At 52.8% G+C, this 25,524-nt stretch overlaps 1 protein-coding gene across 3 annotated transcripts in view; it reads right to left on the bottom strand.

Annotated features, from left to right (window-relative positions):
- Positions 1-227: 227 nt before the first annotated feature.
- SLC66A2 (solute carrier family 66 member 2) overlaps positions 228-25,524 on the bottom strand; it is a 41,144-nt gene continuing 15,847 nt past the window's right edge. For 2 of the 3 annotated variants that reach the window (XM_070778612.1, XM_070778613.1), the window contains 2 exons: positions 14,218-14,434; positions 228-1,745 (listed from right to left, as the gene is read on the bottom strand). In XM_070778612.1, coding sequence (XP_070634713.1) covers positions 1,538-1,745; positions 14,218-14,434 — 425 coding nt within the window. In that variant the 3' untranslated portion in view covers positions 228-1,537. The remainder of the gene's footprint in view (positions 1,746-14,217; positions 14,435-25,524) is intronic. The other variant, XM_019986961.2, reaches the window with a different exon arrangement.

Here is a 25,524-nt window from a genome sequence, read left to right as displayed (position 1 = left end):
CCCTGGTGTCACAGGCAGCGCTGTCCCCAGGGATCTGAGGGGCGACCGTGGTGTCACAGGCAGCGCTGTCCCCCAGGGATCTGAGGGGCGACCCTGGTGTCACAGGCAGCGCTGTCCCCCAGGGCGGGGCGCTGGCCCAGCACTTCCCTGGGATCCCCTGAGGTGAAGGACAGACGGGCCCTTGAATTTGCCCTGGGCCGTGCTCCGATTCCACTCACGAGGCCACACTGGATCCGCAGCAGTTTATTGAATTAAAGTCACCCTGACAGGACCGCGGGGCTCCCACAAGGGGCACGCAGGGCACCGCTGCACCCAGAGACAAACATCTCCCTTCATTTTAAAAAATAAACATTTTCAGAGCATCTTGCAGGCCAGAGAGCTGCATGGGATCCTCAAACATTCAGGAGCTTTTGAGGAAAAGTCAGGAGGAGGAGACGGCTTCGCACGCCCTCCACCGACCACACGAACGCGAGTACTCTGGCAGCGGCCCGGGGAATGTGGACGCCACAGGCCCTCCGCCCAGCAGGAGGGGAAGTGCCTGCGGGAAGCCTGCAGAAGCGTCTAGAACACTCGCCTGGGAGGCTGAGATGCCCGTGTAGACTGAAGAGGGCCAACGTCAGACACAGCGGACGCGGAGGGTCATGCACAATGTGGGACAGCAGCGGGGCCTCTGCACAGCGTTGGGAAGCCTGCCCCGCCACCCCCCTGCCCTGACCTGCAGGTGCCTCCAGGCCTGGAAGACGGACGCCTCGGACTGTGTCTGCAAGGGCACAATTCCCAGAGGGAAGGGATGCCTGGGGCAACCCAGACCCAGACCCGGGCCCCCACCCATCCTGGGTGCGCCCTGGGCCCACCAGCACCCAGGCCCCCTCCCAACACCCCGGCCACACCCCGTCACCACAGCCTGGCCGGACGCGATTGAGTCCACAGCAGCCTCACCAGGAGGGCCTGGTGCAGCGGTGAGGCCACCAGGGTGCCAACCCGGAGTGAGGAAGCCGGAGCCCTGCATCCCACGTGGCCCAGCCCGACCCTGCAGTGCATCACCCCGGCCGGCCTGAGACTGCGGGCCCCTCGGGCAGGGACCCAGGCTCCCTGGTGCTGTTTCTCACTCCCGCCCCGTCTCGCCCATCCTGAGACCCCCTGGCCTGGCTGCAGGCCCCCCCACCCGCCACATCAGGGCCCCGGGGCCCGAGACACGGAGGTTCCTGGAGGTCCCGGGTCCCGCGGGGCGCAGGACTGCACCCTGGGGCTGCGAGCTTGCCCCAGGTTCCCCAGTGGTATCCTGAGCTGAAGTGGAAAAGAGGCCTGCTTTCCATCAGCTTGAGAGTGCGGCAGCCCCGCCTGGGGAGACCTGCTCACGGAGTCCTGGGCAGCAGAGCGCAGCGTTGGCCCCTGGGCCCCACCATGCCCAAGAGCCAGAGGCTGGGCGAGGCCCCCACGGCCAGGCCCGTCTTGGGGCTGTGGTGCCCACTGCCCACGTGGGGCACAGGTAGCCAGGCCGGAAGCCCTGGTCCCGCGTCCTCATCCTCTGGCTGCCTCAGAGGGCCTTGGCGCTGGCAGGGTGGGCCGCGTGGGGGGCTGGCTTCAGAGGGTAGCGGGTGAACACGTAGGCCTGCCCCAGAATGGCCAGGTCCACCAGCACCTGCAGCAGCCCGCACACCGAGAACTGCAGGGGCGCCCCATTCAGCAGGAAGTAGGCCGTCTTGAAGGTGTCGCCACTCGTCCACATGAGGACCATCTTGATGCTGCAGAGACATAGAAGCAGTCAGGGGTCACAGACCGGGGTCAGGGGTCACAGGTCAGGGTCAGGGGACTTAACCCAGGGGTCAGTCAGGGGACGTGCCAGACCCCGGCCCACCCTCCTGTCCTGGCTGTGAAGCCACCACATGCATGGCCGCAGGGATAGGAAGGCCCTTGGGCAGGAGAAGCCTCAGGTCTGTGGGGCAGAGAAGGGCGCCTCAGGGTCAAGCCCACGTGGGCTCACAAATGTCCCGTCCTGGCTGCAGGCACAGCAGGTGTGTGGCCCTCAGGTGACATGCTATGGCCTCAGGCGGGAGAGGCCCATCACACCATGTCCCACAAGCCAAGCTCGCAGCACGAGAACTGGCCTGGGAGGCAGCCCTCTGCCCCCGACACCTGCACCCAGGGCACTGAGCAGGAAACCAGGAGCCTCTCTTGGGAACTCCCGGCTCAGCCAGGCTCGCTCCAAGGACAGCCTGAGGGTAACCCCCTTCTAGTCATCGACGTCACGCCCAGAGTCTCAGACCAGTCCTTGGAGCAGAGAAGGGTCCTGCGTCACAGACCGCTCACGTCTGCACACACCTCTCCACGTCTAACGCCTGGCTGGCCAGGTAACACGCACCAGCACATTGTTTTCCTGCATAAAATGTTTAAATCAGACCCATTTCCACAGCAGGCGAACCTTACGTGGCTGATTAAGCCAGGCCACAGTTTGTGGGGGCAGCTGCCTGTCGGCTGGGAGGACCCCAGGGACAGTATGAAGGTCTGAGCCATCTGTGCCAAGGGCAGGCCAGGCACTCTGCGCTCCTGAGGTGGCCCCATCCACCTGGGGCTGGGAGGCCTCTGACTCCAGGCCGGTTCTCACCAGTAAAGCCAGGCAAGGGGCTGTGACCCGTGTCCAGGGCAGTGATCCCCACATCCCCAGCTCTGTCCACTGGAGCATCAGACGGACCACACAGAAGCAGGGCAGGAAGTGGACAGTTCCCCCAACCTGCACTCTCGAAAGCTGGAGCTTCTAGGACCCTTACTCAGGAGAATGGTTCAGGCTCCTAGCCGGCCCCCACCCACCCTGCGGCCCGGCGTCTGCGTCCAAACAGCCCTGCGACGCTTGCTGGTTTATCGTGTGGGCTCACACGGAGTTTAAAGACTTTGGTTCTTAGTTAGCGGATATAACTCTGCATTTAAACAGCAGGATCACTATACATCATCAGTCCTTTTTTTCTGGCTGCTTTCGCCATTTGACTTTGGTTTCACAGTCTGTGACAGAATGTACATTTGGGACTTGCTGAGTATCTTAAAATCTGTACATGGATCTTGCACCAAATTTGGGAAGTTTTCAGACATCATTTCTTTAATTCTTCTGTACCACTCTCGCCTCTCCTGGGTCTCAGGTGACACTAACGTTAGACATCTTGCTGCTGTCCCTGAGTCTGTTCTTTTTTTTTTCCCCCATTTTTTTTTTCCTGTTCAAAATAGATGATTTGTATCAATCTTCAAGTTCATTGATTTGTCCTCTGTCGTCTCCATTCTACTAATGAACTAATGAAGTATGTTTTCTGTTCAGCTACTATATTTTTCAATTTAAAAATTTCTAGTTATTTCTCTCATAGCTTTTATTTCTCCCCTGTGATGGTCTATCTTTGCGTTGCTTTCAGGACTATCTGCTATTGTTCCTTAGAGAACAGTTACAGCAGTGCCTTTAAAATCTGGTAATTCCAGTCTCTGTGTCGATTCTTTGTTGTCTGTTGTCTTTTGAGAGTTGTTGAGATTTTCCTAGTCTTCATGGTGAGTAATTTTGGTTTATGTCCTGGAGATCTTTAACACTACGTAAGGAGACTCTGTCTTGCTGAAATCCCGTGGAGAATGTTGGTTTTTTTTGTTGTTGTTGTTCCAGCAGGAAACTGACATGGTTAAGTTCAAGCTGCAAGTTGTGGCTCGTATTTGGGGACTATGGCTGAATTCAGTTCAGTTTTCAAAACCACTCGGATCTGCACAGCACGGCCAGCAGTCAGTGGCCAGGATGGGACTTGGGTGGCGGTCTGCCCCAAAGGTCCCGGGGGAACACCTTTCCATGCCCTAGACAGAAAGCTTTCTGCCCTGTGCACCTTTCTGGGCTTGGGGCTGTGCAGGAGTCCAGAATGACAGATGTGGGGAAACAAGACGCGTCCTGTCGTCCATGCACTACGTCCTCCCACAGTCCGCCCACTCCTGTGCCCAGGGCTGCTCCGTCCATCCAGTCCTGTCTGTAGGTGCACCCAAGGCAGACATGGGCCCGGCATGAAAAGACCTGAGACTGGTAGTCTGGGGAGCATCCATCCTGAGTGTACTGGCCTCTGCTGACTGGTCCCTGTGGATGAGACCTACTGGGCCCTGGCCAGAGGCTGAGGACCGGGAGGGAAGGTGTTTTGTTGCTGTCCTCTCTTCTATGTGGCATCTTCCCCCACAAACTTGTGCCCCTCTCTCCATCTGAATTCTGTCCTGCTCTGGAGCACCAACTCAGAATTTGAGAGTGAAGTAGTAGTGTGCCAGGTGACTACATCATGGACACGGAGGGGAATGGATGGGACCACCCACAGCGGTGTTTGGAAGGAACAGCAGGTGGGGGCACAGGGGCTGCCTGGCAGCGGCTGGGGTCAGCCTGCACACGTCAAACCCTGGGGGGAGCGCAGAGGCAGGGGGACGAATACAACGTGGTGGGCGAACGCACCAGAGTGACCGCTGGGATGAGACCACGTCCACAGCAGCAGCGGGAGCATCAAGTACAAGGGACTAGGCACTGGTATGGCCGGGTGGCCCCAGGAGGCTGCGGGCATCACGGCAGACCAGAGCTGCAGAGATGCCGGCCTGCCAATGAGGCTGCTCCCAGCTCTCCAGCTCAGAGCACTTCCATTTCAAAGGAAACCCACCCCCACAGAGCAAGCATTTCCAGGAGAAGCTCTGACAAGCAACCACAATTTCTGCAAACAGCTGTGAAGATGGGAAGAGAACTAATGTCATAAATGAGTCTAGTTCCATTCTATGAAATTAAGAGCTAAGGCACGGTCTCCCCCATAGACAGCAGAACGTAGCAGGAGACCCAAGGACCCTCCCTCCAAAAACAGACACCACATGGTGGCCTGTGCAGTGCCCCTTTTAGAGAGGAGATGCTGAGGCACAGAGAGGTTGGGTGACTCACCCAAGGACACATGCAAATGCCTCGCAGGGCAGGAAGGGCTGCAGAGGGGTGGCAGAAGGCACAGCTGAGCCCGTCCCAGCTGGTGTCCCTCTGGGCCTGAAGGCACAGGTGCACCTTCACCCTAGCAAGTGGAGACGTGCAGTCAACGCCGAGAGCTGGGCTCTGCCTGACACACACAGACATTTTTAGCTGTCCAGACGCCTCTCCTGGCCTTGGCCCTCAGTTGGCTCTGGCCCCAGAAGCAGGAATCCGACAGCCTTCCGAGGCCCCACGACCAGCCCCACGTGTTGAGGGCTCAGGGCAAATGTTTAATCAAACTGTTCCTGCCAGTCCAAGCGCCACCCTGAGCTGCGGGAGCCCGTGTGCCAGGTGTGAACACTCTTGACACACAAGCTCATGTTCCGAACCCCCTGGTCACCCTAGACCCTGCACGCTGTGGGCATGTGCACAGGCCCAGACCCCATCTCCCCCACGGGGTCAGGTCACCCGTTACCCTCAACAGCTATCAGGTGGGCGAGCCCTGAGGCCCAGTTACCACCGTCCAGCAGGCCAGGGATGTCCTCGTGTGTACCAAGGCCGGAGCGTGCCCGCTGCACATGGTGGGGTCTCTAGGAAGACCCCTCCTTGACTGAGGGCCGCCAGCCCGGGGTTCGGACAGCACAGGGAGCTCAGGGCACGGAGAAGCTGTGGGAGCTGGTCTGGGCAGGCAGGGACTGTCCCCAGGCTGCATTCTTCAGCTGGGGGTGGGCAGGGTGGGTGGCCTGGGAGCTGATTCCTTTCTCTAGGTTCCTCCTCACCCTGGCCCCAACTCCAGCTGCTGTGTCCTGTGCCTGATCCTCCCCATGAGTTTAATCCAGGCTCCCGTTACTTCATTCTTGGCGCCAGCATTTTTCCTCCCAAACCGAGCAGCCCGACGACTATTCCTAAAATACTTCTCACCTACCCTTGCCCCATCCAGCCATGCAGAATGCCTCTCCCCAGCAAGCGCCCACACAGCAGGAGCCTCACCCCTGCACCGGCCTCGCTGAGCCCACATGCGTCCCTGCCGCTCCTCACTCCCACCTCCGAGCCCGCGCCCACACCTCCCCTCCTTCCCGCCCATCCAAAGCTCTCCCAAAATTCAAAACCTACCCAGAACACAGGAGTAGGTCTTTGTGATCATGGGTCACAAGATTTCTTGGATGTGACACCAAAAGCATAGCAATTTTTTTTTTTTTAAAAAGATACACTTCACCAAAATTCAAATCTTTTGTGCTGCAGTGTGAAAAGATGGCCTGCAACGGAGATGTATGCAAACCAATAAGAATATTTAAAGATCTCTACAAGTCAATAAGAAAAGACAAGCAATCAAATTTTTACATGGGCAAAAATCTGAACAGACATTTCTCTAAAGAAGATACACAAATGGCCAATAATCACAGGAAAAGGTGTTTGACGTCATCAGTCATCAGGAAAATGCAAATCAAAGCCACAGGAGACCCGACTTCACACCCACACGGACAGCTATGATGAGAAGGTAACAAGTGCTGGTGAGGCTGTGCAAAGGCCAGAATCCCGCACCTCCAGCGGGAACGTAAAATGGTGCGGCCGCGACTCACCAGCTCCACTCCTAAGTGTGTCCAAAACAGAGGAACACACATCCGCGCAGAAACTGGCACACAGACAACACTGCTGTTCACATAAACACCACTTATGGTCGCCAAGAAGATGCCAAACTGCCCAGATGTCCACCAACTGAAGAGGAGACCAGCAGAGCTTGACCTGTGAGCACAGTGACTGTCACTCAGGAAGGATAGATGCTGGCCGCTCACTGTGTTTGGCCTTGGGAGCATGACGGAGAGAGAAAGCAGCAGAGAGGACCATGTGCCATGTCATTCCAGTTCTCTAACGCGTCCAGAACAGACAGAGCCGTGGAGACAGAAAGCAGATCAGTGGTTCTGAGGCCTGGCCGAGGTGGGGGCAGTGGAGAGTGATCACCAGCGGGCACGAGACTGCTTTTCAGGTGATGAAACGTCCTAAAATTAGACTGGTGATGGCTGCACAGCTCTGTGAATGCACTAAAATCCACTGCATGGGGTACTTTAAATGGGTGATGGTGTGACAAGCTACCGCTCCATGAAGTTATCTTTGTAAGTTCCAGGGCTTTGGTTGAACTCTAATTCCAGCCCTCCTCGTCTCCTGACTGGCCCCTGGGTGTGCAAGTGTGGTGTGTGCTGTGGTGGAGGTGTGCCTGCGTGTGCACACCCACACATGCACTCTAATGGGCACTGTGCACGGCACCTCCACTCACGATGGCAGGCTCACCACGGGTCAAGGACGACACAGAGGACGATGGGTGGGGGGCTGGGAGTGACGCGCATGTGGCCCCGGGGAGACGCCGCCCCTGATTCCCAAGCAGCTGAGGCCCCAGGCTCGAGGGCAGGTCTGGAGCTGGACCGTGTGAGCACTTCCCAGATGCTGGACGCTGCTGTCAAAGCCAGGAGTGTCCCGGCTGGGACGAGCCAGCAGCCGGCCAGAACTGCTGCGCCCAGAAGCGTCCCCGCCTCGCAATACCACACACATGACCTCCTCCTGGGGCCCCCATGGCCAGGGCCAGCGTTGTCTCTGAACACCCCTCCATCCGCCGGCCTCCTGCCCGCCCCTCCCTCTCCTCGGTCATAACTGGATCCACCACTGGTTTTCCCCACGTTGGCCCCCTCCACCCGCCCCCAGGCTCTCCAGTAATTACTTGTTGGGGAACATCTTCTAATGCAGCAAAACGCGGAGGAAGGAGGAGGGAACTTGGCTCACAAGTTGCCTTTCAGGGCTGCAGTGCTAATTAGTGACCTTATTTCAAAGCTGCATGACTTTCTATTACTGGTTCAGAAGCACCATTCCAACAATCGCTTAACATTCTGTAAAGGGAAATCATTCAAAAGTACCTCCTGCATTTCCTCCAAGGCAGAGGCAGCAAAAGCATGCATGTGAGTGTGTGTGTATGAATATGTGTGCACATGTGTGAATGTGTCTGTGTGCATGAGTGTGTGTGCACACCTGTGTGTGTGGGCGCATACCCTCTGAGCAGGTCCCCTGGGAGATGGGTGAAGCTGGTCTTTGAGCAGGACCTCACAGCCCGTCCTGCCTCGCACCTCCTGATGGTCTGAGGCTGTGTCCCGCAGCAGATCTGAGCTGGCCCTGACCGCAGGGCTTCGAGAGTCCCGAGGTCCAGGACTGCTCCGTCTTGGGGGTGAAACAGAAACCTCCCTGGGGGACACCTGAGGATGCTCAGGTCAGCCCATGCGGTGCAGCTGCTGGGCACTGGGGATGGGGGCCAGGGGCCAGGGGCAGCCCTGAGCCCGAGTCCTGAGTCCAGGCGTGGACACGGGAGCGGGCGGGGGGGCTCTAGTCCTGACTCTGGATGGGAGGAGCCAACCTCAGGGGGCTCCTGTGTCCTCACCAGTGGGGCTGTCCACCGGCCAGGGTGTCACGGGCTGGGGCAGGTTCTGGTTTCAGGCTGAACTGGGCCACCACATGCATACCTGGCACGCCTCCTTCTCTCCTCCAGGCTGGGGTGTGGACAGGCGAGGGGCACTTCCCTCACGACCCCACCCTCCTTGCTTCTACCTGGGAGCCAGCCATCTGCCCCCCGGGAATCCGGCTGCAACGTGTCGGGCTGGACACTCAGGGCACCCCGGCCGCCACGGCTCAGGCTCCCTGAACCCACAGGCAGAGGGCGCTGGCCCCGGGGGCACAGGTCAGACCAGCCCCAGCTGCACAGGGACACCTGGCGTCTCCTTCTCAGGATCATGGAGTCAGACTCACTGACCTTTGACAGCCAGGCCATTCTGGGTACTGTGGACACTGCAAGGAAAGAAGGCCCCTGCCCTGGGGACAGTGCGACAACCAGACTGACGGACTTTATCAGGGACAGAGCAGAGACCGGGCTGGGGCGGAGGGAAGACCCCTGAGAGGACATGCAGAGCCCAGGTGCCCGTGAGCTGGGCTGAGAGAAGGAGAGGCTGGGGCGGCCTGTTTACACAGCGGATTTAGATTTAATCCACTATCGTGTGAACATCCCTTCATCTTAGAGGTTCTCTTACACAGACTTCTGTGAAGAAGAACTAATTTTACAGGAAACAAAACTGCATGAGGCTCCACGCCTGCACTTTCTCTCCAAGCACTCAGCTTGCTCACTCACTAAGAAAGAGAGTTGTTGTTCAGTTGTCATTTCTGACTCTCTTGTGACCCTGTGGACTGTAGCCCGCCAGGCTCCTCTGTCCCCGGGTGCTGGGCCTTTAAAAGCACACAGAGCAAGGTCACCCTGCACAGACCCCAGCTCGATGCCCAGGAGCAAGGAGCACAGCCCTGCCCTGAGCCCGAGGCCCCGTTGCCACCCGTTGCTGGCACAGCCCTGCGTCGCCTGCACCATCAGCTGGCAGGGGGCGCGGGCAGCAGCGCAGGATTGCCCCAGGACTGGCCCTGCAGACCCCCCAGAGCCCGGCTGTCCTGGGCTCGCAGAACCATCCATCCTCACCACGCTGGCCCCAGAGCCTGCTCTTGGGCCGGCAGCTGCCTGTAATCAGGTCAGTCTCCTTAATGAGGACGAGCGCAGTCTGGAGAGGACCCTGCACACACAGCCAACTGCAGCAGCGACGCCGGCCTCCTCCGCGGGCTCGGGGCCTGCTCAGGATCCGCTGGCTGACGGCCGGGCCTCTATCCCACTCGGGGCTGGCGCTGCAGCACCTCCAGGCCTTCTCCTACCCGCTCAGCCAGAGTGCGGGCTCCTGCTGCCTGCCGCCCCGGGGAAACTCCTCTGCCTCTGCGCCCTCACACCCGCACCCCAACCCCTCACCCCAGCACCCCGACCCCTCACCCCACCAACCCGACCCATTACACCCACACCGACCCCTCACACCTGCATCCTGACATCTCACCCCAGCACCCTGACACCTCATCCCAGCACCCCGACCCCTCATACCCCAGCACCCCGATCCCTCACACCCACACCCCGACCCCTCATATCCCACACCCCGACCGCTCACCCCAGCACCCTGACCCCTCACACCAGAACCCCGACCCCTCATCCCAGCCGCCGACCCCTCACATCCCACACACTGACCCCTCACACTCCAGCACCCTGACCCCTCACATCCCACACCCCAACCCCATCACACCCCACACCCTGATCCCTTCACACCAGTACCCTGGCCCTTCACATCAGCACCCCAACCCCCTCACACCAGCACCCTGACCCCCTCATACCCCACACCCTGACCCCCTCACACCAGCACCTCAACCTCCTCACAGCCTGCACCCCAACCCCCTCACACCAGCACCCTGACCCCTCCTTACACCAACACCCCGACCCCTCACAGCCTGCACCCCAACCCCCTCACACCAGCACCCCTCCCCTCACACCAGCACCCCAACCCCCTCACACCAGCACCCAACCCCCTCACACCAGCACCCCGACCCCTCACACCAGCACCCCTCCCCACACCAGCACCCCAACCCCCTCACACCAGCACCCCAACCCCCTCACACCAGCACCCTGACCCCTCACACCAGCACCCCTCCTCTCACACCAGCACCTCAACCCCCTCACACCAGCACCCCCTCCCCTCACACCAGCACCCCGACCCATCACACCAGCACCCCTCCCCTCACACCAGCACCCCGACCCCTCACACCAGCACCCTCAGGAGGTAGGTGGGCGGAGTCAAATGAGCGGGCACCAGGGGAGAGGGGCTTGCAGTCACAGAGCACAAGACCACACGCATCCCTCACGTCCTAAGGTCAGGACCTCCTCAGACAGCACTGCCTGCCCCCACACAGCTCCCCAGGCTCCCCTCCAAGTGCCAGGAACTTCTGCTTGTCCTGTCACTCCCGTGGTCGCCCCCCACCCCACTGAGGCCAGAAGTGGGATGGCCACGCCTGTAGCTGCACTTCCATAGAGCAGCCCCAACCTCCGAGGTCCGGCCAGGCAACTTTCCAACATCACCTTAGCTGGATGAGTCACTGCAGCCCCACTAGGGACGTGGTACCCACCAGGAATGTGGTACCCATTGGGGCCTTCTGCAACTTTCGCCACTGTGTACAAATTCTCTAAGAATTAGCCCAATTGGCTAGGTACCCACAGTGGTAAATTTTCCATGTTCATAAATGCATCCCCAAGGGTTCTCCTATTTCCCAAGAGTGACTTAGAGAATCAACTATTTTAATCCTTCATTAGTTCATTCAACAAATATTTACTGAACTGCTGTAATTTTCCAAACACTGTGTCAGATGTTGGGGAAAGAAATCAATGGGATGCAGTCCATGTCCTCAAGGTCATCAGTCAAGCGGATGAGCTGGCAAGTTGAAACATGGTTAAGCTGTGGTTTTCCAGTAGTCATGTACAGATGTGAGAGGTGGACCATACAGAAGACTGAGCGCCAAAGAATTGATGCTTTTGAACTGTGGTGTTGGAGAAGACTCTTGAGAGTCCCTTGGACTGCAAGGAGAACCAACCAGTCAATCCTAAAGGAAATCAACCCTGAATATTCACTTAAAGGACTGATGCTGAAGCTGAAGTTCCAATACTTTGGACACCTGACGTGAAGAGCTGACTCACTGGAAAAGACCCTGATGCTGGGAAAGAGTGAAGGCAGGAGGAGAAGGGGACGACAGAGGATGAGATGGTTGGATGGCATCACTGATTCGATGGACATGACTTTGAGCAAAGTCCAGGAGACAATGAAGAGCAGGGAAGCCTGGCGTGCTGCAGTCCATGGGGTCGCAGAGTTGGACCCGACTTAGTGACTAAACAACAATAGGGAAAAACAATAAAACGACAATGGCTTTCTCATCAGAAGCCATGGAGACCAGAAGGAAATGGCAGATTTTTCAAGGTCTAAAAGAAAAGAACTATCAAACCAGATCCTACATCAGCAGAAACATCCTTCAGATGAAAGGGTATCGAGACATTCTCAGGTGAGGGAAAAGTGAAAAAAATGGCCACCACCTGATACCCTTAAAGGCTGGTTTCAGAAATTTCTCAAAACAAGGGGGAAAAAAAAAACAAGAAAAGGAATATTGGAGTAGGAAAGAAGACAGAATATCATAAGCAAAAATAAAGGTAAATATAATACACTTTCCTATTCCTCTTCAATTTTGTGTATTATGCTGATTGAAGCAAAAATTATAACATTATCTGATGTTCTAAATATGAATAGAGAAATAGTTAAGAAAATTATAAGTGGAGAGGAACATTTTATGTATATAATATATAATGTATTAAATATATCATCAAGGGAGGTAAAGTTTCTACCCTGCATCCAAAGTGCTAAAATGATGACACAATTATGTGATAAGTTCTATACGCATAATATACTACTTAGACAAGTCACTAAAAAATCTGTACAGAGAGACACTCACTCAAAAGCACTATAGATAAATAACCACTAAATATTAACTCCCCCTTCTCCCCTCCTCCAGCCCCTGGCAACCACCATGGTTCAGTTCAGTTCAGTTGCTCAGTCGTGTCAGACTCTTTGCAACCCCACGAATCACAGCACGCCAAGCCTCCCTGTCCATCACCAACTCCCGGAGTTCACTCAAACTCACGTCCATTGAGTCAGTGATGCCATCCAGCCATCTCATCCTCTGTCGTCCTCTTGTCCTCCTGCCCCCAATCCCTCCCAGCATCAGAGTCTTTTCCAATGAGTCAACTCTTCGCATGAGGTGGCCAAAGTACTGGAGTTTCAGCTTTAGCATCATTCCTTCCAAAGAAATCCCAGGGCTGATCTCCTTCAGAATGGACTGGTTGGATCTCCTTGCAGTTCAAGGGATTCTCAAGAGTTTTCTCCAACACCACAGTTCAAAAGCATCAATTCTTCGGGGCTCAGCTTTCTTCACAGTCCAACTCTCACATCCATACCTGACTACTGGAAAAACCATAGCCTTGATTAGACGGACCTTTGTTGGCAAAGTAATGTCTCTGCTTTTGAATATGCTATCTAGGTTGGTCATAACTTTTCTCCCAAGGAGTAAGCGTCTTTTAATTTCATGGCTGCAGTCACCACCTGCAGTGATTTTGGAGCCCCCCAAAATAAAGTCTGACACTGTTTCCACTGTTTCCCCATCTAGTTCCCATGAAGTGATGGGACCAGATGCCATGATCTTCGTTTTCTGAATGTTGAGCTTTAAGCCAACTTTTTCACCCTCCTCCTTCACTTTCATCGAGAGGCTTTTGAGTTCCTCTTCACTTTCTGCCGTAGTATCTTCTATGAACCTAACGACTCTAAGTTCATATAAGTGGAATCACATAGTATTTGTCTTTTGTGATTGGCTTATTCCACTGAGCATCATGTCCTCAAATTTCCCTACTGGAACCCGTGTCAGAATGTCCTTCCTGTTAAGACTGATTAATTTTCCACTGTACGGACGGACCACGTTTTGCTTATCCATTCAACCACTGATGGACACTTGGGTTGTTGCTCTGTTATGAACATGGGCTTACAATATCTGTTTAAGACCATGCTTTCAATTCTCTTGGTTATACAGCCAGAAGCAGAATTGCTGGGTCACACGCAGGAGACATAAGAAACTCCAGTTCAATTCCTGGTCGGGAAGATCCCCTGGAGGAGGGCATAGCAACCCACTCCAGTATTCTTGCCTTGAGAATCCCAAGGACAGAGGAGCCTGGTGGGCTACTGTCCATGGGGTCACAAAGAGTCAGACATGACTGAAACGACTTAGCACCTAGTAGTTCTATTTTTAATATTTTGAGGAAATTCTACACTGTTTGCCACAGAAGCTGCACCATTTTGCTTTCCACGAACAGAACACAAGAATTCCAATTTTTGCACATCCTCACCAACGCTTGCTGTTCTTCTGACGGTCACCATTTGAATGAGTGAGAGGCAGTGTCTCTGCAGTTTTCACTGTATGGGTCTTTCTCCTCCTTGGTTAAGTTAATTCCTAAGCACTTTACACTTTCTGATGTTATTGCAAATAAACTGTTTTTGCTTCACCGGGGAGTGCCTGGACCTGTTCCTGGTGGTGCCAAGTGGAAGGAGCTGCTGTGTTATCTCCTGCATCAAAGGGCTTGAACCTTCCGCCTTCTGGAAACATCCGTGGACCCCCACCCCATCCATGGCTGGCGGTGAGCTGCTTCACAGGAGGCTCTTGGCCTCCCCTCACCTGCTGAACACAGACTCACCTGCTTGCACAGCAAGAGATCAGGAGACCAGTGAGCAAACCGAAACTGCTCATGAAGGCAGCTTTCCTAGCAGAACTGACCACCGAGCAGCCATACCTGAACATCTGATTTCTGCCCCTACCTCATGCCCTCCGTGGACTGGTGGCGGTGGTTGCGGTAGAGCTGCGGCACACCCAGCATAGCCTCGGTCAGCACGGCCAGGAAGCCCAGGGTCTCCACAAAGAGGGCCGAGTCAATGGACAGGTAGGTGATGTAGCCCGCCACGCCAGTGAAGGCCAGGACACACTGCACGTAGTCCGCAAAGCTGCTCCAGTGCCAGAAGTGGTGGGGGTCGAAGTCTAGGGCAAAAGAAACAGACGTGAACCGGGGGCGGGGTCGAGGGCGAGGCCAGCGTGAGGAGGATGCGAGTGAGGAGGGCGAGGTCAGCATGAGGAGGATGCGAGTGAGGAGGGCGAGGCCAGCGTGAGGAGGATGTGACTGAGAATACTCAGGTACTTGAACAAATATCTGCCCCCAGTCCAGGACGTCGGCGCAAGCCTGGACGGTGAACAGCGCCCAGAGAAGAGCCTCGCGTCACACATGTCCACCTGCTCTCCAGGGAGGGCCCCGGGGCTTCACCACAGCTCCGGCAGGCTGCGGGGCCCACGTGACCACGTCCCCTCTCTTGCTGGTTCCCTTCAGGCCGTCACTGTCTCCAGTCTGCTGGTCCCTGTCCCACTGTGTCACAGGCAGGTTCAGCAAAGCTGTTTTAGCCAAAAATATTCATCCACACAAATGCCAGAAACGGGCCCAGCAAAGGTCAGAGGTCACCCCGTGGTGCTCAGCGGCACCAGCGCCCTGTCGAGCCCCTCCCCTCAATGAACACCGAGGACAGGACCCCTCCCTGAGTCCACCGTGACAGACACGCAGGGGAACACGGAAACCAAATAGTGGGGTTAAGACGGGGGAGTGGGGAGAGGGCGTCCCTGGGAGCGCGAGGTGCCCAGACCTTGGCCGCCACCTGCCAAAGAGCTCAGTTACATGGCTGCCATTTGCCAAGTGTGCAAAAAGATCTATGTTTACACAAAGAAGATACAAAATTGTGTTTTATGTAACTAAACTCATTTGTGACAAAAAACACAGCCTCAGATAAATTTAAAGAATTCCTTCTGAAACATATAGTCAGATGAACCCTCACCCACTTTCTGCCCCCAGCACGACAGACGGAGCAGCTTCCTTCCATCAGCCTGGCACCCGCGAGGGCCCTGAGCGGGTAAGCCAGGCCACGCAGGAGGAACCTAGTGCTGGCAGGATGCACTGCACGTGCCAGCCTCCCAGGACTCAATGCTCAGGGACCTGCCTCCTCCAAAAGATTAGAGCCAAATAATTCACTTCAAGAGGGGCAACCCCAGTGGCTCAGTGGCTAAGAACCTGCCTACAATGCAGGAGACTCGGGTTCGATGGGACGATCCCCTGGAGAAGGGCATGGCAACCCACTCCAGTGTTCTTGCCTGGAGAATCCCATGGACAGAGGAGCCTGGTGGGCTACAGTCCATGGGGTGGCAAAGAGTTAGACATGAGTAAATAGGCACACACAATGCAAGAACCTAAGCGACAAGAACATGGATCTTTTTACGGTGACTAATTGTGATGAGCTGCAGTAATGAGCCTAATTCCTGCCGTTCAGGTTTATAGACCTTCAACCATGTGGGTCAGAATCCACACTCCAGACGATACTCAGGCATCACAGCTCTCAGATGATCACCCAACAGTCCGACCACCTGAGCACCCACTGCTGCAGCTGTGACGACAGTGTGGTCACCTCAACCACCAGCAGTAAACCCGACTCCAATGCGGAACCATCATTCGCCTTCTGCAGCTTAAGCACAGGCCTGCTGGAGGACCACACCCAGGAACCAGCTGGCAGCCCAGGCGAGAGGGCAGGAGGAGCAGGGGGAGGCAGGAGGGGCCAGGAGGGGACATGGGTGTGGTCCCACAGCATCACCAGGCCCCGCCTCTGAGTGGGGGCAGGGGGCCTAGAAACAGTTATGCAACCTGCCTACAGGTCTACGGTTAGGTCCCAAGGGACCAAATAGACACGGTTTGAATGAATAACTCAAGGGTATTTTCTCAAAGGGTCCTAATGATTGTAATGAGACATCATCATCAATAAGCATCGCATGAATTCCAGTAAAGGAGTAAACCTGCCCAATTCAACACTCGTTTGACAAACAGCACTCAAAAAACAAGATTCAGGAGGCCGGTTTGTGCCTCCAAGGCCAGCATCACTTGGTGACCGCTGCGTGCCCTCCAGAGGTGCAGACAGAGCTCCCTGAGGGCAGGAAAGGGCATGAGGAGGCGGGATCAGAGTTGGTCTGGGGGAAAGAGGACAAGTCACAGTCGACTCCCACTTTCCAAAGCCTATCCCTACCGTATCTCAGGCAGAGAAACGTCTCTTTCAGGAGCTCCACTGTGGACCACTGTTTCTGACGTTCCAGAAAAACATACCAGCACCTGGGAGCATCTGGCCCCTTCCAAAAGGATACATCAGTGAAACATGGGAGGAAGGAGAAAGAACCTTCACATGCATTTTAACAATATTTATCACATATCCGAGACAAGAGAGGATGGCAAAGTGTGATGAGATCAAGAAGACCAAGAGCCCCACAGATGACCAGCTGCATTTCCCAGAACTAATCTCAAGAAGGTCTAAAGCCCACAAAAATATCCAGTAAACTAAATTCACAATGTCTGACATCTGATCAAAACTGACCATTGTAAATGGTAACTAAGTGGGTGAATATATGTGACTTTTTTCTTATCATTTAAATCTTATTAATAGATAAGGCTCCCCTGGTGGCTCAGGTGGTAAAGAATCCTCCTGCAATACAGGAGACCTGGGTTTGATCCCTGCATAGAGAAGATCCCCTGCATAGAGAAGAAGGGAATGGCAACCCACTCCAGTATTCTGGCCTGGGAAATCCCATGGACAGAGGAGCCTGGTGGGCTACAGTCAATGGGGTTGCAAAAAGTCGAACATGACTGAGCACCTAGCACACATACACACACGCACACACACACAAGACCAGGGACTACTTAAACAAAGAAGGACAATGTAGCAGGGGTTTTAGCACATGTAAGTTAACCATCTAACAATTACTCTAAGGTGGGCAGGGTATAAACAGACATATGCGTTTCGCTAAGATCAGGACCAAATCAAGCAAGTTTGCTCTCATCACTTTTAATCAACACTGTGCTAGAGGCGCCATCCAGAGCAATCAGGCAAGAAAAGGGGGGAGAGGAAGAAGTAAAACAATCCGTATTCACAGATGACATGATCTTCTTATCAAATATATAAGGGACCCAGTAAAGCCAACGAGAACGAACAAATGAGCATGGCAAGATTGCAGGCTGTCAGAGCAACTTATAAAAGTAAATTGCATCTCTGCATACTAGCAGTGAACAATCAGAAACTAAGTTTAAAAAGCAATACCTTACACGATACCATAAAAAATACGAAATACTTAGGGACAAATCTGACAACGTGCAAGATGGGTACACTGAAAACTACAAAACACTGCTGAGGGAAACCAAAGAAGACACAAGTAAGAAGAGAGCCTACGGAGCTCCTATGCTGGAAGTCTCAACGCTGTCGTGTCGGAGCCTCCAAGACCAGCCCCCGGTCCGGTGATCTTCAGGGGGACTCACCCAGCGTGCCAGCGTAGTCCCAGCTGTGACACACGGCCACAGGACACATAGCCAAGCCAAAGAACGGAAAGGCAGGTGGGCAGCGCCCAGAGGACTCCAGCTGTGGCTTCCAGGAGCCTCTCCCTCGGATGAGCTTGATCCTCCAGCAACGGACAGCGACCAGGGGAGCTCATCAAGGCCTCAGTGCCCAGAGTTTTTACCGGGGGCTGGTCACGTGACACCCTCTGCTTAACACAGTGAAATTCCAGACTTCCAGAAGGACAGCAGGTGTCCAGACAACTGAAGCACAGACAGCACCTCTTGCCAATTCTGGGAACAATGGGAAGTCTCCCAAAATCCGAGTTCCCGGACATCACTCAGGGGCCTGCTGGGGAAGCAGGCCTTTCTAAGGACAGCAGCCCCAGGGTGGCTGTGGTAACACCCTCTGCACAAGCATAATGATGACTAGTCTCCCCAGATTATAGATACAAGATAACTCCAACCAAAGTCCTAGCATGCTTAATGTAGAAAGTGACAAATTGACCCTAAGATCCACATGGAAAGGCAAAGCACACAGAACAGAGAACAAAGCTGGAGGACTAACACTACCTGATCCCAGCCTCAGTACCAAGCCAGTAATTAGGACAGTGTGGTGCTGGCACAGGAACCAAGAAATAAACCAATTCATCAGAACAGAGTCCAGAAACGGACCCACACAGAGAGAGCCGACTTCTGACAGAGATGCATAGGTGATTTAGTGGGGAAAAAAGACAGTCTTTGGACATCCATACACAAAAGCAGTAAAGCTGAATCCATACCTCACACCAGAAACAAAAGTAACTCACAGGTAATCAGATCACAGATCTAAATGTAAAACCTAAAACTACCAGGAAAAAAACAGGGAGAAACCTTTGTGGCCTTGCGTTTGACAAAGATGCCTCAGATCTGACACCAAAAGCACAATCAACAACAGAACAAACTAATAAGCTGGGCTTCATAAAGAATTAAAAACTTTGGCTTGTCAGAAGAAATTACTAAAAGAATGAAAAGACAAAGCACAGACAGGGAGAAGATACTGCAAACCATGTATCTGATGAAAGGACCTGTATCCAAAACATTAAAAACTCACAACTCAATAAGAACAACTTTTAAAGGGACAGAAGACCTGGATACTTCACCAATGAAGATTCTAAGGATGACAAACAAGCACGTGAAAAGATGTGACGTCATTCGTGAAACGCAAAGTAAGACAACAATGAAATGCTACCACACGCCTATTTGAATGGAAAAAAAAAATTTTTTTAAAAAGGTCTATACAAAGTATTGATGAGGATGCAAAGCAACTGGAATTCACACACTGCTGGTGGGAATGCAAAATGGTACAGCACTTGGGAAGACAGTGCAACAATTTCGTTAAAAATTAAATATACACTTACCATACGATCCAGCCAGTCCACTGCTAGGTATATACCCAAGAGAAAAGAAAGCACATGTTCATGTAAGACCTGAACGCGAGAGTTCATTCACAGTTTCATTTGTAACAGTCACAAACTGGAAATGATCCAAATATCCATCAACCAGTTAATAAACAGAAAACTTGTAATATAACCACATAACTCAACAATAAAAAGGAACAAACTGTTGATACACTCTACACCTTGGACAAATTTCAAAATAATTATGCTCAGTGAAAGAAACCAGACAAAACAGTATATACTGGATGGTTCCAAATTCTGGTAAAATTCCAGTAAATGTGTCAAATTCGAGTAAATGCAAATGAATGGTGACGGAAAGCAGATTAGTATTTGGGGGAGGCGGGGAGTCACAAAGAGGAAAACTGTGGGATGACCAGCATGTTCACTGTCTTGGTCTGGGCGAAGGTTGTACACAGGCCCAAACTGACCAGAGCTTCACACTTTGATGCACTCACTGCATGCTGATCAGACCTCAGTAAAGCTGCTAAAAGGAAACAGAGCTGCTTGAGTGGACAGGGAGTTCAGAGGGGCCTGAGGAGCAAGGGCAGGGGGACAGGCCCTCTGTCTTTGGGAAGCCCACCTCATGGCTAAGTCTCGAGAGCTGCACGTGGGCTGGATGAGACCTGGCGCGGCTTTATCTGCCAGTTCTCTGGGGCAAAGAAGGGGCCAGCTTCCTGGTTAAGGCCCTCCCGGGTCTCCCTGACCATCTCTGCCACTCGGGCTCCCTCAGGTGCAAGGACGGGCCCTGTGTCCTCACACGAGGGAACTGCCAGCATCCCAACCCTGCCCCGTCACAGCCCGGGGCAGTGGCCACCACCAGCATCCTTGAGGGCCTCCACACCCCGCGACAGAGCCCCCACTGCCTCCGGACGGGCTTCTTCCAGGTCACAGAGCCGGGAGGGAACACTGCTGGAGACCGTCCACCTCTCTGCCTCCTGGACTTGCAGGTAGCTAAGGACACCCCCAAGGGACATGCTCTCAACACATCCTCAGTGCACGGGCCAAGGACCAGGCAACCCTGGGGGGCCGCACCCACGGGCTCCTGAGGACCTGAGTCATCCAACCACGGCCGGTACAGAGAGGCTGGGAGAGGAAGCATGAGCGCTGCTACGGGGAAGACACACAGGTCCCGGTCCCTCGGAGAGGACAGGGCCAAGAGAGGCTCCGCAGGACACCGAAGCCCGACAGTCTACAAAACGAGCACCACTTACAACTCCCGGGGGAGAAGACGTACACATTCCTTTTGAATATATATGATTCACAACAATAAGACAAACAACACAATTAAAAAATGATAAGGACCCAAATAAATATTTCTCTAAAGACACACAAATAGCCAACAAGCACATGAAAAGATGCTCAACATCACGAGTTGTAAGGAACTCAAGTCAAAACCATAATGAGATATCACTTCACAGTTACTACGATGGCAAAAGTGAAAAGGAAAATAGAAAGTCTTGATGAGGATGTGGAGAAACTGGGAACTTCACACACAGCTGATAGGAATTTAAAATGGTGCAGCCACTTTAAAAGGCAGTCCCGCAGTTCCTCAAATGATGAAACGTGGAGTTAGCACACAGCCCAGCAACTCTATTCCTATGTAAATATCCCAGAGAACTGAAAACCTTCTTGTTCACGTGAAAACTTCCCATGATTATTCACAGCAGGACTATTCAAAACAAGAAACAACCCAAATGTCCATCACTGGACACATGGATAAACAAAATGTGGTCCAGCCACACAGTGGAATATTACTCAGCCTTAAAAAGGAATTAAGTACTAACACAGGCTACCACCTGGATGAATCTTGAAAATACATGCTCAATGAAAGAATTCAGACACAAAAGTCTGTATTATTCCCTCACATGACGTGTCCAGAATAAGCAAAACAGAGACAGAAAGCAGATCAGTGGTTACCAGGGCTTGGGGTAAGGCAACTGGGCAGTGTGGGGTCTGTTTTGGGCTGATGGAAATATTCTGTAATGAGATGGTGGTGGTCACCGCACAACACCGTGAAAGTACTAAAAACCAATGAACTGTGCACTTTCAAATTGTATACAGACATACATATTCACTTTAGAGAATATATTCTCTAATACTGAAGATAAAAAAAGTTCTTTCAAACTTTAAGTTTGAGGTGCTGTCATTTGAATCCTGGACAATTTAAAAGACATTTAATGACCCTTCTACCCATTAACTGTAACTGATGTGGTGAGTTAAAACAAGCAGCAGGGAGAAAAAAGCAGGAAATTACATAAAGAAAAATGTCGGCTGAGGATAACACTGGGTAGATACAGAAAGCATGAAGTGAGACTTGCAGAGTTTAGTCAGAAAAAGTTAGAAGAACACAGAAGATGCTTAATAAAATGTATAGATCGCTGATCTGTAATCAGAAGAATCAAGAATTTCTTATACTTCTTTAGGGATTCCTACGTCAAAGATTTTTTTGTTAATAATTTTTAAAATAAGCTAAGAAAGAATGGTCTGGACCCCCTCTCAAAACTGATTCTAGACCAGGCACAGGGGCGGGCTGGCACCCTACTCCTGAAACAGAGCCACTCAGGTGACACCTTCCTCCTGGGCCGCTGCATCCCACTCTGTGCGTGAGCGGATGGTGCTTGGAGAACAGGGACGCAGGCAGAACGCCGACAGGAGGATGCCCACGAGAGCTGAGGTGTTAATACAAATCACCTCCCCTCACTCCCCTGGCAAGCCCCCAGCTCAAGCGGGATGTGCTTTCTCCCCGGATGTGGTTTCCAGTCAGTGGCCCCAAAGGGCAAGTCTGGATGGCAAGGCACTCAGAGCTGAAAGAAGGTCCTAGGCCCACATGGGGGCCAGTCAATCAGCACAGGGCCTCCAATCCACCCAGCTCGCCTGCCCCTGAGCTGCCGCTAAAGATGCCTGGTGGTGACCAACACATCCCTGAAGCTTCCCAATTATGTAAACGTGGAGAAATCCCCACCTGGCTGGCGGAAGGTCTGAGGCTCCCTGGATCCACAAAGCCATTCCTTCCCTGCTCAGTCCAATCACTTCTGAGTTAAGAAGCCATTTGCTATCTGAAGAATCTGCACCAGGAGCTTGTGTCCTAGTGGCAAGAAGGACTTGATTTCCTATCGAATTGTATTTTTATTCTCCAAACGACTATGTAAGAGATTTGGTCTCAAAGGGTATAGATCGGCCATCGATGATGCCGGAGAGAGCAGCGGCCTCAAGAGAGGGTGACTGCCCTTCCTGCCCTGGATCAGAGCAATTCCAGCAGCAGCTCCAGCCGCCGCCACCTGGGGATGCTGCGCTCGGCCTGCCGCTTTCCTCGCCAGAGAAAACCAGGACCAGCGAATGAGTGGGCACCCCGGGTCAGCGACGGTGACCTGCCCCAGGCCCAGGGTCCAGTGAGGATGCGCGCGGCTGGCCTGGGCCCCTGTGCCCCCAGGGACGGCCCGGAGGGCTCCCCTACGTGGGCTCTGCTGCAGGAAAGCGCAGCTCCGCGGAGCCAACTTTTAAAAACTCACAACCCCTTGGCCAGTCTCAGTGGACAGCTTCAGCTCTCAGATCGTGAGGACACATCACAAAGAGAAAGGGTCTGGGGTCGGCGTGGGCCGGCCGGAGGCGGGGCGGATGCGGAGGCCTGGTTGCTGTCGCCGGGCAGGCTGTAGGTCAGACCCGCACGCCTCCCGCCTCCGGGGGGTGGGGTACGGCCGCCCCGGGCCGCAGCCGCCGCCTATCCTCGCGCCCGCCCCGCCCATCAGGCCGAGACCCAGTTAACTGCGGACACCCGGGTCCGCGCAAGGGGCCCTAGATCCAGGCCACGTGGCCCGCGCGCCCCCGTGTGGCCGGCCCGCCCTGCCGCTTCCGGGAACGCGCGAGCGACCGCGGACACAGTGGCGCGAGCCCGGGGGCAGGAACTCCAGCAGCGGGGATGGGGTGGGTCCCCACGTGCCTGAGGCTGTTGTCAAAATCAACACAGCAAGCAGCTACTGATCAGAGTGTCAGACCCCACCCCTCCCCAGAAGCTTAACAGGGGGACAAAGGAGAGTCAAGGTCAGCTCCTGGTACCCTTAGGCCAGGTCACTAAACACCGAGACTAGTAAAACAAGCCCCTAAGCACAGTGGGGCCGGTATCTGGAGTTGCTACAGTATTTTATCTAAAATAGCCAGTTTTCAACAAAGTATGGCAAGTGGCCCATACAGAGAAGGAAAAAAAGGAAACAAATTACTTTTTAAGAGACAGAAGAACCATTAGATTTGGCAGAAAAGACTTCAAAGCAGTCTGAAACTTCTGAAGTTTCGGTCTGAAGAAAAAACTTCAAAACGTTTGATTTTTAAAAAAATTAAAGGAAACCACACATAAAGAATGGAAGGAAAGGCTTCCCTGGTGGTTCAGTGAATAAGAACTGGCCTGCCAATGCACAGGACACGGGTTCAATCCCTGATCAGGGAAGATCCCACGTGCCACAAAGCAACTAAGCCCATGCACAACTGCTGAGTCTGCACTTCAGAACTAGACAAGCCACCGCAGTGTGAAGCCCGCACACAGCAACGAAGAGCCTGTGCAGCCACAAATAAATAAATGTTTTGTAAATCAGAATTAAAGGAAGTATACTGACAATGTCTCATCAAACAGAGAATATCAATAAAGAGGCAGAAATTACTAAAAAGAACCAAATGAAAATTCTGGAATTGCAAAGTCCAGAAACTGAGGTCAAAAGACACAATCTTGGTGCACAACAGCAGAACTGAGCTGGCAGAAGAATCAGCAAACTTGAGGGCAGATTGATAAAGATCATGCAATCAGAACGAGAAAACAGAATTCCGAAAACTGAACAAGACCTCAGAGACACATGGGACAGCAGTCAGTGCACAAGTATGTGACATGTACATAGGAGGAGAGGAGGGGAGAAGGAGAGGAAGACAGCCAAAGACATGATGACTGAAAACCCCAGATATGATGAAAATATCAATCTGCACACCCAAGCAGCTTAACAAATTCCAAAAAGGAGAACGCAAAGGGATCCACACCCTCACATATCATAGTCAACCTGCTGAATGCCAAAGGAGAAACTCTTGAAATCAGCAAGAGAAGGACTTCCCTGGCAGTCCAGTGGTAGTCCAGTAGGACTCCACACTCTCACTGCCGAGGGCTCAGGTTTAATCCCTGATTAGGGAACCAAGATCCTGTTAAGTCACGTGGCATGGCTGAAAGAGAAATTAGCAAGAGAAAATGAAAAACACATTTGAAATGCAGCCAAAAAAAAAAAGCCCTGTCAACCAAAATTCTTACATTCAGCAAAACTTTTTTTTTCCTGGCCATACAGCTTATGAGATCTTAGCTCCTTGATTAAGAACTGAACCCAGGTTCCAGACCCTAGGCAGTGAGAGCAGAGTCCTAACCACTGGACCACCAGGGAATTCCCGCAAAACATTTTTTAAAAAAGGGCAAAACAAAGACATTTCCATATAAAAAAGATCTGGGAGAATTTCTTGTTAGCAGACCCATCTTATAGGGAATACTAAAAATAAATTATTCATTCTGAAATAAAGGGACCTCAGGCAGTAATTATAATCCACTTGAGAAAAACAAAAAGTATAGGTAATGGTGATCATGTAGGTAAAAGGCAGTAAAAGTGCATATTTCTTCTCTTTTTCTCTTTTAATTGATTAAAAATCAAGTTAGTATAAATTTAAAGTAGATTTTGGTAAGATGCATATCATAAACTTTGATGTTCGAGTCAAACACCAAGCAAATAACATAACGTGATACAATGTAGTATACTATTATATACACATATGTGTGTATATATATATTTAAGGCTTACAAAAGGAATTAAAATATTACCCTAAAAGTGTTTACTTAATACAAAAGAAAGTAATAAAGAAGGAACAGGGGGAGGTTAGGGCAGATGGGAGGACAGAGAGCAGAAAGTGAAGTGGCGAGGGTAAATCCAGACATAGTGACATGAAATGTGAGTGAAGTGAATATCTAATCAAAGGCCAGAGCCGCAAGATGAAGTTTTTTAAAGATCCACTATATGCTTTCTACGAAGGCAATGGCAACCCACTCCAGTGTTCTTGCCTGGGGAATCCCAAGGACGGGGGAGCCTGGTGGGCTGCCGTCTATGGGGTCGCACAGAGTCGGACACGACTGAAGCGACTTAGCAGCAGCAGCATATGCTTTCTACAGGAGACATACTTTAGATTCAAAGATATAAAAAAGAAGTCAAAAGCACAACGGAAAAAGATATACCATACAAACAGCAATCACAGGAGATCTACAGTGGCTATACTACTAT

The sequence above is a fragment of the Bos indicus genome, chromosome 24, assembly GCF_029378745.1.
Source record: "Bos indicus isolate NIAB-ARS_2022 breed Sahiwal x Tharparkar chromosome 24, NIAB-ARS_B.indTharparkar_mat_pri_1.0, whole genome shotgun sequence".
Taxonomy (NCBI): Eukaryota; Metazoa; Chordata; class Mammalia; order Artiodactyla; family Bovidae; genus Bos; species Bos indicus.
The sequence above is the reverse complement of the archived record's forward strand: the minus strand, read 5'-3'. Positions and strand labels throughout refer to the sequence as shown.